At 52.1% G+C, this 13,502-nt stretch overlaps 3 protein-coding genes across 7 annotated transcripts in view; 2 read left to right on the top strand and 1 right to left on the bottom strand.

Annotated features, from left to right (window-relative positions):
* Positions 1-6,484, top strand: part of USP30 (ubiquitin specific peptidase 30) — a 22,526-nt gene extending 16,042 nt beyond the window's left edge. Inside the window, exons 9-12 of one of the 2 annotated variants that reach the window (XM_010828670.1) lie at positions 300-380; positions 691-910; positions 3,457-3,577; positions 4,022-6,484. In XM_010828670.1, the coding sequence (XP_010826972.1) occupies positions 300-380; positions 691-910; positions 3,457-3,577; positions 4,022-4,286 (687 nt within the window). In that variant the 3' untranslated portion in view covers positions 4,287-6,484. The remainder of the gene's footprint in view (positions 1-299; positions 381-690; positions 911-3,456; positions 3,578-4,021) is intronic. The other variant, XM_010828672.1, reaches the window with a different exon arrangement.
* ALKBH2 (alkB, alkylation repair homolog 2 (E. coli)) lies at positions 5,633-11,497 on the bottom strand. 4 transcript variants are annotated; one of them, XM_010828674.1, is made up of 4 exons: positions 11,129-11,497; positions 10,456-10,888; positions 8,662-8,860; positions 5,633-6,988 (listed from the first exon to the last, which is right to left on the bottom strand). In XM_010828674.1, exons 2-4 carry the CDS (start codon positions 10,730-10,732, stop codon positions 6,682-6,684), a joined length of 783 nt encoding a protein of 260 aa, XP_010826976.1. In that variant the 5' UTR covers positions 10,733-10,888; positions 11,129-11,497; the 3' UTR covers positions 5,633-6,681. The 4 variants fall into 4 exon arrangements, with proteins under 4 accessions (XP_010826976.1, XP_010826977.1, XP_010826975.1 ...); XM_010828675.1 differs by having other exon boundaries at positions 11,383-11,480; XM_010828673.1 differs by having other exon boundaries at positions 11,387-11,480.
* A 1,580-nt stretch (positions 11,498-13,077) lies between these two features.
* UNG (uracil-DNA glycosylase) overlaps positions 13,078-13,502 on the top strand; it is an 11,078-nt gene continuing 10,653 nt past the window's right edge. Inside the window, exon 1 of the mRNA XM_010828669.1 lies at positions 13,078-13,289. Within this exon, the coding sequence (XP_010826971.1) occupies positions 13,158-13,289 (132 nt within the window). The 5' untranslated portion in view covers positions 13,078-13,157. The remainder of the gene's footprint in view (positions 13,290-13,502) is intronic.

Below are 13,502 nucleotides of genomic sequence, written 5' to 3'. Positions count from 1 at the left end.
GGAATTCTCCAGGCCAGAATACTGGAGTGGGTAGCCATTCCCTTCTCCAGGGGATCTTCCCAACCAAGGAGTCCAACTGGGGTCTCCTGCATCACAGATGGATTCTTTACCAGCTTAGCTACCAGGGAAGCCCATTTAAAATGGTGAAACCAATTTGCAAATATCTGGGCAGCTGAGTTCCTTTGGCAGGTGGATGCCAAGTGCCCAGTGAATGCTGGGGTAACTCCAGCCTGGCCCTCTGCTCTCTCTGAGGGTCCTGTTTCAAGAATTTCTTCAGAGAGATGTTTCCTTTATTTCAGATTGAGGCAAAAGGGACGCTGAATGGGGAGAAGGTGGAACACCAGAGGACCACATTTGTCAAACAATTAAAACTGGGGAAGGTGAGCCTATGCCACACACCTGGCCAGCTCTGCCCCTGGAGCCCCCCAGATCCGGCTCTGCTCCCAGGACCCCCAGGTCTGGCTGTGTTCAGGGAGCCCCCCAGATCCGGCTCTGCTCCCAGGACCCCCAGGTCTGGCTGTGCTCAGGGAGCCCCCCAGAGCCGGCTCTGCTCCCAGGACCCCCAGGTCTGGCTGTGCTCAGGGAGCCCCCCAGATCCGGCTCTGCTCCCAGGACCCCCAGGTCTGGCTCTGCTCTGGGGCCCCCCGGGTCCCACTCCGGCCCTCCACTCCTCCCGTCTCTCCGCCGCAGCTCCCGCAGTGCCTGTGCATCCACCTCCAGCGGCTGAGCTGGTCCAGCCACGGCACGCCCCTGAAGCGGCACGAGCACGTGCAGTTCGGCGAGTTCCTGATGATGGACATCTACAAGTACCACCTCCTGGGACACAAGCCCGGTCACCGCAGCCCTGAGCAGTGTGAGAAAGCAGGGCCCGCGCTGGAGCTGCAGGACGGGCCGGCAGCCCCCAAGTCAGGTGTGTGTCCAAGGGGCAGAGACAGGGACCCTCCGGGCCCTGGCGCCACCAGGGCCAGGCTTGCCCGATGGCGCTTCAGTTCTTGAGAACAGCAGGATTGGGGGTGAGAGAAGGCGGGTTTCATAAAAGAGGTTAAAATGATACAGTGATGTCTAGTTTTTAAAAGCTCTATGACGGATGGAAACACCCAGGCAGGAGGGAGGAAGGTTGCTTTCTGATCTTCTGGCTAAACAATAATTGACTCGCCTCAGTCCACTGAATTTCTTCTTTTCTGCCCCCATACAGTCACCTAGTGAATATATTCAATTTTTAATTGAGGATAATTGCTTTATAATGTTGTGTTGGTTTCTGCTGTACAACAGTGTGAATCAGCTATGTGTCAAAGTCATTCAGTCGTGTCTGACTCTCTGTGACCCATGGACTATAGCCTGCCAGGCTCCTCTGTCCACGCGATTCCCCAGGCAAGAATACTGGAGTGGGTAGCCATTTCCTTCGCCAGGGGATCTTCCCAACCCAGGGATCGAACCCAGGTCTCCTGCATTGCAGGTGGGTTCTCTACCGTCTGAGCCACCAGGGAATCAGCTATAGGTATACATATATCTCCTCCCTCTTGAGCCTCCCTCCCATCACCTCCTTTAGACAGGAAATGTGGGGAGGCGGTATCCTGGCTGAAGATCCCTAAACATCTTACTTGGGTTGCTACTTCTTTACTGAATTGCTGATTTATCCGATCCCATTACAGTCCTCCCTTGAGGTTAATCCTTGACTCAGGCACCAGTGAAGCCAGGTAGCTGTTATCACCTTCAGTCTCACTGAAGAGAGAACCAAGGCTTCCAGAGGCTGAGTGCCAGACGGGGCATCTGGAACTGGAATGGAGTGTGGGGCAGTTTTGTAAAGGTCTTGTATGTAATGTGTTTAGTTCTTCATTAATGAGGGAAAACCCACTGACTTTAAAGGCTCCAAGCCTGAACATCCTGTCCTGTTCCACTCTCCCTCCACAACCGCCCACCTCGTTTGCTGCTCCTAGTCAAGCCAGTACTGTCTTCCCTGCACCCTGGCCTTTCCCCACCTAGTGCCCCTCACTACTTTTATTCTTTTTTTTTTTAATATTTATTTTTATTTATTTATTTGGCCCACCAGGTCTTAGTTGTGGCATGTGGGACCTAGTTCCCTGACCGGGGGTCAAAGCTGGGCCACCTGCACTGGGAGCACAGTCTTAGCCACTGGACTACCAGGGAAGTCTCCGCCCCCTCAATACTGTTATTCGTTTTTACATCCAGCTGCGTGGCCTGGCGGAGAAGGCAATGGCACCCCACTCCAGTACTCTTGCCTGGAAAATCCCATGGACGGAGGAGCCTGGTAGGCTGCAGTCCATGGGGTCACTAGAGTCGGACACGACTAAGCAACTTCACTTTCACTTTTCACTTTCATGCATTGGAGAAGGAAATGGCAACCCACTCCAGTGTTCTTGCCTAGAGAATCCCAGGGACGGGGAGGCCTGGTGGGCTGCCGTCTATGGGGTCGCACAGAGTCGGACACGACTGAAGTGACTTAGCAGCAGTAGCAGCGTGGCCTGGCAGGACATCACTCACAGGGGGACGGAGCTTTGTCCTTTCTCAGCAGATCCACAGATTAACTTTGAGAGTAGAGCAGCAGGGGTGGGAAGAGGGCCCAGTTTTAAATCAAGGGCCTCTTGGCCTCACTTTCTCCTCTCCCAGGTAGGGGCGCAGGTCTGCTAGTGTTCAGAATGTGGTGGTTAAAGAGGCCAACAGTGTAGCTGGTCGGTATTAAAGGCCCCCAAATATGATACTTGAAAGAAGAGATGTAAACATCTCTTTAATTATCTCATCTGCACCCGTGAACACATCCCTGCTGTCTCCGCCTGCCGACTGCCGCTCCTCAGAAGCTGACATTCGGAGAAAAGAGAATGTTTGGATCAGTGCTTTTCAGCAGGGAGTCTGGCCCCCAGGGGCACCGGGCTGGGATCTGTGCTTTTCAGCAGGGAGTCTGGCCCCCAGGGGCACCGGGCTGGGATCAGTGCTTTTCAGCAGGGAGTCTGGCCCCGGGGGCACCGGGCTGGGGCTGGTGGCGTGTTTGGTTGTCTCCGCCGGCCGGGAGAGGAGGCGCTGGTGTGAGTGGAGGCCAGAGGTGCTGCTCAGCATCCTGCAAGTGACCCGGACAGCGCCCACAAAGGGCGACCAGAGCCTCAAGGTTGAGAAGCCTTGGTTTTGGTCAGGCCAGTAAGCGGGCCACTGCTTGGCTCTGACATGTGTCTTTAGCAGCCAGGCCTGGAAATTTCAAAGATCCACAAAGCTGTCACAGTGAGCAGGAGGCTGGGAGGGGGATACAGTTTTTCTGTTTGGGAATAAAGCAGGTGAAGACAAAAAAGTAGGAAGTTTTATGAATCAACATAGTACAAAATCAAGTTATCTGTTTTTCCTTTGTAGCCTTATCAGGGAGTTAAATCTCAAGCTAAGCAAAAACCACATTTTGTTTACCCAGAGCCGCTGCTCATCTTAATCACCTCGGGCCTTTTTCTCTTGCAGTTCGCAATCACCCGGGGGGCCCCAAAACACAGATTTTCATGAACGGCGCCTGCTCCCCGTCTTTGTTGCCCGCCCTGCCGACCCCCATGCCTTTCCCCCTCCCAGCTGTTCCTGACTACAGGTGAGCTGCTCCTTAGACTCACAAGCCTCATACACTGATTGTTTTAAAAATAAGAATTATGAAGTCCATAAATCATAAATATTATGCGTATGTGTGTATACATGTACATATGTAAGAAAGTATGTACACAGAGTATAAAGAAAGAAATTAGGTCTCTGGGACACCACCCAGAGATCACCAGTTAAGTCTTGGTTTTCCTCTCTGTAAAGGTGTGTGTTTGTGTGCATATACCACACAATGCAAGCACACCCTCAGAACTGGACGGCCCACCAGGCCAGTCAGTGGAGGTCTGCGTTTTAAGCATTGTATAGCGTCCAGCTGTCAGGCTGCGCCATCATCAGTCCCCTGTCATTGAATCCAGCTAGGGTCCTCTACTCTTTGCTTTTGCCTCTAAACCTTCCTCGTTGTATTTGTAAACCACTGGCGTTTGTTCCTACCGTTCAGCTCCTCCACATACCTCTTCCAGCTGATGGCCGTGGTCGTCCACCACGGGGACATGCACTCTGGACACTTCGTGACCTACCGGCGCTCCCCGCCCTCGGCCAAGAACCCTGTCTCTGCCAGCAGCCAGTGGCTGTGGGTCTCCGACGACACCGTCCGCAAGGCCAGCCTGCAGGAGGTGCTGTCCTCCAGCGCCTACCTCCTGTTCTACGAGCGCGTCCTCTCCAAGATGCAGTCGCAGGGTCGGGAGTACAAGTCTGAGGAATGACCCTGCCCTGCCCCAGGGCTGGAGAGCCGCCAGCACTGTCCCAGCCCTGTGTGTCTGTGCGTGTGTGTGGCGTGTGTGCGCGCGTGTGAGCAGCCCCACTAGAGTCCTGTGGCCTTCTGGTGTGGTGTAAGAGCAGGCTCCACAGAGGAACTGGCGGCCCCGATTCACACCAGATGAGGCCCCCACCCCCTCCCCGCACAGCTTGCACCAGGGTGGTACCGGGCACCATGTGTGTCTAGACCGTGTCTTGTCACTCACCCGATACAGGTAATTAAAAGGAACCAGACTCCAGAAGCCACCTTTTTTTAAATATATTCTGATGCATCAGGTGTTCTTAAAGGGGAGTTAACTCTGTCTGACCCTCCAGGGCTTCAGCGTAGATCTTTTTAATAAGCAAGCAAGGCCCACGAAAACTGATGAATTAGTGAAATCATTAAAGGCAACAATTTCACAGAAAAAAAAAGTGCCTTTCACTCTCAACTGCTTTTGTAGCACGTCCCTTCTGGAAAACAGACCTCATCTGGGAGTCACACGGACAATTTTTGCAAAGCTCTGATTGTTGCAGAGTGACCGAATGGAGAGCAGAGGGACAGCTCAGAGGACGCCTGGCGCACGCCCGCCTTCCCTTTTGTACGTCTTTTTCTAACCTTTCAGAGTCTTTACATGTAGTGAAAGCTCATCTGCCAAACCCGCCCCTCGGGGGAATTCTGTCTCTACTTCACCAGTGACAAGTGACCAGCTTCCTTGCTGCCATCATCTTGCGTGTCCTAGACTCTGAGAGGTGTGGCCACCGCTTATTACATAACTGCCCGACAGCCAGAACCTGGCGGCCTCTGCACTGCACCAACGACCACCCTGCTCTGTAGAAAACCGTTTCTCACGCCAGGACCCACCGTGGACCATTACTCTCACCTATTTATTTATTGCCCACGTGGAGCTCCTGAGGTTTACAGGTGGAGCTGGGGGCCATGACAGACAGACAGACAGACAATCCCGGCCTCCGCATGAGAGCTGGATTCAGAAGGAAGGGCACAGATCTCACTCGGGGCCTCCACCTCTCCACACCTCGGTTTCCTCATCTGTAAAGTGAAGAGTTCGATTCCATGGCCATCAAAGTCCGGCCCATCCCATCCCACAAAAAAGGAAGAAAGAAGTTTAAGAAAACTTTTGAAGCACACAATGGCGGCTGACACCTAGTCCCATCATCCTGTCCTAGATCCATATTCTACACGTGTTGGTTTCCAGTACCTCATACAGAAGGCCCCATCTGATCACCCTCCCCCATCCTCAGGTAAGTCTCATGAAGGCAGCCCAGGGCCAAAGGAATTTCGAGGACACAGCGGTATCTATGTTTTAACTAGATTTTTTTATTTAAAAAAGAAAGGATACCAAGTCCAGACTGATTCCTCAGAGTAAGATTTGGAATCAGGTGCATCGTGGTCACCCAGGTCAGGCTGAGGACCATGCTTCCCTGGTGGGCAGGCTGGCGACACTCCCAGACAAGACCCTGGTGTCAGCTGAACCCACCGGAGGCCCGGGCAGTCCCCATTCCACTGGGCCAGGTGTGTGTGCGTCCCGAGGACTGGGAAGTCCTGCTACGGACAGAAAGACTGTGAGAGTTCTCCAGACCGCGAGCATCAGGGAGAAAGGAGCAGCGTGAAGCTTCTCTGCTCCCGGCAGGTGTCCCTTCCCGACTTCGTTGCAGACCCCAGCTCTGATGGGGAAAGGAGCGTCCCTGTGATACCCGAGCCTGGGGCAACACGTGCCCAGGTCACGTGGCCTTCACCTGCCTGGCCAACCGTAGCTTTGTGCACCTGCCCTTCTGCCGCTGTGTACTCTGAAATCTGCCATCAAAGAGAGGTGCCGGGTGTGAACAGTGCCCCCTTTGAATGTTTGGTTGTAAGCAGACCTTTGGTCAGAGGCCAGGGACTGGGCCACGGCTACGGCTGTAAATGTGAATGATCTCTAGGCACATTCTCTACCCCTGCTTCCTCACATTGTAAATTATTAGGCGTTAGTTAGCAGCCAAATAATCTTATTTCTAGCATTCAGTTATTTACAGTCACTTCTTTTTTTTTGCAAAAACCCGAGTCAAACTCATAGTTTATGCCATAATAACTGTTGATTTATGTATTTGCTAAGGTACCTTTTGTATCTGCTGTATTATAGCAATAAAAGAATCATTTTGTTAGGAAAAACATCAACTGGTATTCTTTCATAATTCACCAGTCTGATACAAATGTCCTCTTTCTCCGAGTTCTGCGTTGTACCCGTAAGAAGCCCTGCGCTTGGGTGAAACCCGTTCTGTGTTCCCTGTTGGTAAAAGAAACAGCAGCTCCCTCTAGGAGTGGAGAGCGAAGGAGCCAACAGAAGCGCTTGCTGTTAACAATGTTGTTCACTTTGTAGTAGGCAGGATTTTCCGAAATGTCAGATTGACCCGGGGAGCCAGAACCTTCTTTCGGACTGGGAGACTGTGGTACCAGTGAGTGTTGGTCGGGTGGTTCATCATGAGTAAGCTGCCATGGGCCAGCTGGAGCCTGACCACCTCCAGCCTCCGGGACGGGTGCTTCCCCCGGGAATCCTTATGCCGGAAGACGAAGTCTCTGCAGGCCCCAAAGGAGACAGAGGCGATTGGGCTCCCGGGAGCCAGTTCTCTCTCATCATCCCTGTGCTCGCCAATGTGGTCCTGGCCGTCTTTGTACCTGCAGTGAGAAAATGAGCAGAGTTCACAGTACAGTCCTCTCTGGAAACGTGCCACCCACACCGGGGCTCCTCGTCCGCCAGCCAGGAAACAGTGCCACAAACCCAGGTTCGTGCAGGGGCTGAAGGGCCGCCCCTGGTCTACATAGTGAAGCTAGCCTTTCACTTTGTTATCAGCCCTCTGATCACAGGCTTTCAAACAGCCCACCAATAGGGCATTCCCTGGCGGTCCAGCGGTTAGGATTCCACGCTTCCACTGCCTCGGCCCAGGTTGGGTCCCTGGTTGGGGAACTAAGATCCCATAAGTCACATGGTGCGGCCACAAACAAAAATCCCACACATGTGGATAGAGGCCAAACACGTCTTACAGTACCCCTGATTCATATTTGTAAACCTTTTTTATATAAGATGCCTTCTCTCTGTAACTTAGAATAAAATCTGTATTCCTCGCCTGGCCCCTGCCCACCTCTGAGCTGAGCTCACCCCATACCCCTCTTTCCCTCATACACTGTTTTCTGGCACCACCAGTGGGATTTCCACTCCACAGACACTCCAAACTCCCTCTGCTCTCCCTGCAGAGGCCTGTGGGGCTCACGTTCCCTTGGTTTAGTTATAAGCTCCAATGTTACCCTTTCCTGACCCCTCCTCTAACCATCTTCCCCTAAACCCCAAATTCTCAACCAGGGCAATTCTGCCCTCCCCGGGGCACTCAAGCGATGTCTGGAGACATTCCGTTGCTCCAAAGGGACCCTTGAAAAAAACGCACAACCTAAAAGTTGAAAACCGTGTTTCATTCTGCAGACAGAACTGAGGACTGACGCCCGGGAGGTGGTCTCGCAGCTCTGAGCGATGGCCCCAAAGAGACTAGGCAGGAGCCAGGATAAAGGGGTTTTGCAACAAAAACCAGGTAGTCGGAACATCAAAAGATTCTTGTTAATTAAAGAAAACCAGACATCACAGGTTAATGAGTTCAGTGTTTTCTGTATATGGGAAGATGCAAGAATCCGTGTGCTGATGCGGCGGGCAACCATTTCTCATCCACAGGGAGCTCCCGGCATCCGGTCGGTGGAGGTCAGGGATGCTGCCCATCTGACACCACAGAAGTCAGCCTCAAGAAGAGGATTATTTGGCTGAAAGCATCGAGTGCTGTTGAGAAACCCTCCCTCTCAGATGTTCTTAGATCAGCCTGTTTAATTTTCTACAAGACATTTATCAATGACTCATCAGCTCTCGGCCTCTCCCTCCCTGCCAAGGTGCACGCATGTGTGCTCAGTCACATCTGACACTTTGCAATCCCACACCTACGAGGCCATGGACCCCATAACCTCGGTCCATGGGATTCTCCAGGTAAGAATACTGGAGTGGGTTGCCCTGCTCTCCTCCAGGGGATCTTCCCAGCCCAGGGATCAAACCCACATCTCCTGCATTGGCAGGCGGATTCTTTACCACCGAGCCACCTGGAAAGCCCCCCAACCCTGAGGTGGGCGCTCCATAAAGACGAAATGCTGGTGCTGTTCCACTACTAGGGCCCCAAGAATGCTAAAGAATTATCTGCTGTACAAATGAGTAAAATGCAGGGGAATCCTAAGTTCTTCCTTTTGGAAGAGACAGAAGGTTTATAAAATCCAGTCCATGCTCCTGGAAAAAAAAAAAAAAGGTAAAGACAGAGTGTCACCTGTTGATGAGCACAAAGTTGAAGGTCTGTCCAGTCACCAGAGAAACACGATCCCGTACACGCTCCAGAACGGGGATCCAGGGCTTCGGAGACAGAGTGAGGCCTGAAAAGGTGTAGGTCAGCCCAGTGTCGCCGTAGGTCGCCTGCTTCCTTGGGACACTGTGCCACTTCCCGAACACCTGGACCCTGGCCAGCGCACCTGTGCAGGGGAGAGACGGCAGGGCCTCAGAAGTCTCCACTGGCTCCCTGAGCATTCAGGAGCGAAAGTGCAACAGGAGTGACGTCCATTACTCTGGCCGAGGACCTCCTCCTCAACAATGATTGTGGCTCACCCAAAGCCTTCCCGTGAGGGCAGTGATTCTTGTCCAACACTGAGAGAAACAGCTCTAGTCCAAATTAAAAAACAAAAACAAAACACGGTAACTTAATTGCTCAGCAGAACCAGAAAAAAGAGACTACAATTGGGGCAATATGAAGTAAGCTTACATGCTAGCACTGTGATGTTGCCAACTGCGGGGATGCAGGGGTGTGGGCGTCCAGGGGAGATGGCGCTAATGCAGATCTTGATGGAGGCTGGGTCTCCCATGGGCGTTTCTACACTCCCCTGTGCTCTGCCACCCTGCAGTGGTTCTCAGTGTGGGTTCCAGCGTCAGCAGCACCGGAAACTCTGGACACTAGACTGCAGGGGGCGGGGCCAGCAATGGAGTGCTGACAAGCAACAGAGTCCTCCAGCTGATACTGAGAACTGGTGCACAGGGATTGCCTAGTAACTTCCCAGCTCTCAGCGGACAGGCGATTCCCGTTATTCAGTTTGTATCGCAAGCACCCAGTAAGGTGCTTGGCCCAGAGGTGCCATGAGTATGTGTTAATTAACAAACTCATCCGTTATTCAGTTCAGTTCAGTCGCTCAGTCGTGTCCAACTCTTTGCAACCCCATGGACTGCAGCACGCCAGGCTTCTCTGTCCATCACCAACTCCTGGAGTTTACTCAAACTCATGTCCATCGCGTCGGTGATGCCATTCAACCTCTCATCCTCTGTCATCCCCTTTTCCTCCTGCCTTCAATCTTTCACAGCATCAGGGTCTTTTCAAATGAGTCAGTTCTTTGCATCAGGTGGCCAAAGTATTGGAGTTTCAGCTTCAGCGTCAGTCCTTCCTATGAATATTCAGGACTGATTTCCTTGAGGATGGATTGGTTGGATCTCCCTGCAGTCCAAGGGACTCTCAAGAGTCTTCTCCAACACCACAGTTCGAAAGCATCAATTCTTCGGCGCTCAGCTTTCTTTATAGTCCAACTCTCACATCTATACATGACTACTGGAAGAACCATAGCTTTGACTAGATAGACCTTTGTTGGCAAAGTAATGTCTCTGCTTTTTAACATGCTGTCTAGGTTGGTCATAACTTTTCTTCCAAGGAGCAAGCGTCTTTTATTTCATGGCTGCAGTCACCATCTGCAGTGATTTTGGAGGCCCCCAAATTAAAGTCTCTCACTGTTCCTATTGTTTCCCCATCTATTTCCCATGAAGTGATGGGACTGGATGCTATGATCTTAGTTTTCTGAATGTCGAGTTTTAAGTCAGCTTTTTCACTCCCACTTTCATCAGGAGGCTCTTTAGTTCTTTGCTTTCTGCCATAAGGGTGGTGTTATCTGCATATCTGAGGTTATTGATATTTCTCCCGGCAATCTTGATTCCAGCTTGTGCTGGGATCCGTTTATGGCTCTTAAGTTCAGATTTCTCTAAACACAGACACACAGTAGTGTGTACAAATCAGCCACCATCCCCTGCTTACCTGTAAAATATTCCACTTCTTTCTCCAACTCTTGGAAAATCTCGTCTGCTTCGGCTTTGCCAAACAGGATTGTGTAATCGCAGTCCAGGCCCTCCGCTCGAATGCGCCCCCAGGTGAGGCCTGCTGAGTCAACTCCATTCCCTGGGGCTGCTCTCCTGGGATTTTTCTTGCTGTTTCCCTCCTCTTCTGCCAACCCTGCTGGGCCTCCTCCAGTCTGCTCTTGTTCCATCCTTCTCTTAAGGCTCCCAACAGCCCCCTTTACCAGGAATCTGTCCATCTTGTCTCCACAACAGGAAGACCTGGGAGCTGATTGCCAAGCCAAGAGAGATTGCCCAGGGTCTGTCCCAAACACCAAAATCTACTCTGCAAAGTGGTCCCACAGGGGCATTCCTCCTATTTTTAAGGTTCCATTTTAAAAGTTTAACACCAAGTCCTATAAAGGAAGAAAGAGGAGGTTAAGGCTGGAAGGATCCCTCAGAGGTGATCTGGTCAGGGGTCTCCCACACCCGGGTTGGTATCAGAATCAGCAGCCTGGCTTGCAAAACCCAGGTGCCTGCCACCCATCCCCCCCAAATAGGAATTTTAAAGAAATAACTCCCCCTCTCCCTGCCCCCGCGGAATTTGCATGCCACTGGCAAACCTGGAAACTACTATCCAATCCCTCACTTTATACCTGGGAAAGTGACACGGTGAGAGGAGCAGGGGTTTGCCCAAATTCACCCAGAAAAGCATGTCTCTCTCTCTCTCCCCCTGCCACCCTGCAAAGGACAGGGGTGGATAACTGATAGGCCCTCCCACACAAGTATTAACAGATTAAGTATTGGGATCTTGAAATGGACATGATTCAGAATCTAAATGTTTAACAACGGTTAAACGTGGTCATAAGCAAGCACGCCGAACTCTGATAGAAAATAAGAACTGTAATACGTGCGTTGGGTGGTGGTACCGAGGGTTCTCTTTAAAAATCTCAGCACCCGCTGAACTCCAGTTCCTGTAGACACTCTAGGAAGGGCTGGCGGGGAAGAGAAAACGTTTACCCGCCCCGACCACAGAACTGCTTCCGGGTAGATTGCAGCGGCGCTCCGGAGAAAATCCAGGCAAATTTGCAAAACAAAGCCGTGGGCGGTCTTCGGGCGCCACCTGTTGGCCCTCACTGCGCATTGCAAGCACCACGGTGGTGCGGGGTCGTTACTTGTTTCACAGTTGTGCGGGATCACCAGTCCTTTGGGAGCTGCTGGTTGATGGCATCTCTCCCTGGGGATTAATTTGGCGTCCCGACAGGGAGCTGGGCCACCAGCATATTGTCATAGGTAGGAGTACGAATTCTGCAATCAGACCCTTGTAACTTCCATTTGTCTCCTCCACTGAAGCTGTGTGGTTCCTACAAATCCCTTAACTTGAATTGCCTCCTCTGCACAGTGGGAACTGCAAAACCCATGCCATGAGGATTAAATAATGAGAGGATGTGTGAGACGATGCTTCTGTTCTCCAAACAAACGTCAACTTTCATTATCGCCGGTTTTTTATTATCTTCTCTACAGTTCCGTCACCCACTTGCCACTTGAGGGGCATTTGGATTGTTTCCAGTTTGGGGAAAATCCAGATATAGTATATGAATATATCATGTACAAGCTCTCCTGTGAATATAGATTCTAATTTCACTCAGGTAAATAGGAATGGGATTGCAGGGGCACATGTTAAGTCTATGTGTTAAATGGGCTTCCCAGGTGGCGCTAGATCGTAAAGAACTCGCCTGCCAATGCAGGAGACATAAAAAACGCGGGTTCGATTCCTGGGTGGGGAAGATCCGCTGGCGAAGGAAATGGTAACCCGCTGCAGTATTCTTGGCTGGGAAATCCTAAGCACAGACGAGTGAGTGTATGTGTTACTTTATACAAAATTGCCAAACTGTTTTTCAAAGTGGCTTTTATGTTATTTTTAAAAATAATTTAAAACGGCTGGAGACAGAAATAAGCAAGGAGAGAATAAGATCATTTGGGGGGGGAGGCGTGCACCATGTGGAATCCTACTTCCCTGATGACGGATCGAACCTGTACCCCCTGCAGTGGAAGCACAGAGGCCTAACCACTGGACCACCAGCGACGTCCCTAAATAAAATTATTTTGGATGAAGCTATAAATAGTGTCAGGCTAGAAAGTGGGGCAGGGGAAGACCCTTCAGAGGACGCGTGTCGAGTAGAGACTTAAAAGTTTTCCAGGCAGGGAGACAGCGCCCGCAAGGTGTAAAGACCGCAGGAGGGACAAACTGGGGATGTTCCGTGACTGTTTCTTTTAAACCATTAAAATAAAAAATTGAAGTATAGTTAATTTGAATGCTAATTTCACTCCCATAGCAACCCTATGGGGCGGGACTTTAAGTTCTTTTTACTAGCTGAAAGGTGGAGGGACTTGCCCAAGGCAGAGGGACGACGGCTGAGAATAGTGAATAAAAGAATCAAAACCTAAGCGAACAGACCTAAGGGATTCCGCCCTTTTCAAACACAATTAGAAGCCCTACTAGGCCCCAGGGTTCTCTCTTCGCAGCCCCTCCCACACATGCGCGTTGGGGCCTCCACCGCCCCCCGCCCAGAATCCCATTTGGAGCATGCGCGGGCCGCTTGGCGCCAACTGTTGACCACCTCGGCTGGCGCCAAACTTGCGGGACCCCGGGCGGCGCGCGTTGGCTTCTTACTCGGCTTCGGGATGATCGGCCAGAAGACGCTCTACTCCTTCTTCTCCCCGAACCCCGCCAGGAAGCGAAGTGCCTGCAGCCCCGAGCCGGCCGACCCGGGGACCCGGGGCGTGGCGGCCGTAGCTCAGAGCGGGGATGTGGCGGTGAGGAGCGGTTGGGGGTGGGGGGACCTCTCGTGGGGCCAGGGTTCAGGGAGGCCGAAAGGGTGAGGAGGGTGAGGAGGGCGGCGGACCCCGCGAGAGGAACCCGGACCGAGGGGGTTGCGGGAATGTGCAGCTGACTGGGTGAACGGGGGCCGCCTCCACGTGTTCAAAACAGCCGCCTTAGCGCCCCATCGGCGGCCATGCTGAGGGGCC

This window comes from Bison bison, unplaced genomic scaffold (genome assembly GCF_000754665.1).
Source record: "Bison bison bison isolate TAMUID 2011002044 unplaced genomic scaffold, Bison_UMD1.0 scf7180017864495, whole genome shotgun sequence".
NCBI lineage: Eukaryota > Metazoa > Chordata > Mammalia > Artiodactyla > Bovidae > Bison > Bison bison.
The sequence above is the reverse complement of the archived record's forward strand: the minus strand, read 5'-3'. Positions and strand labels throughout refer to the sequence as shown.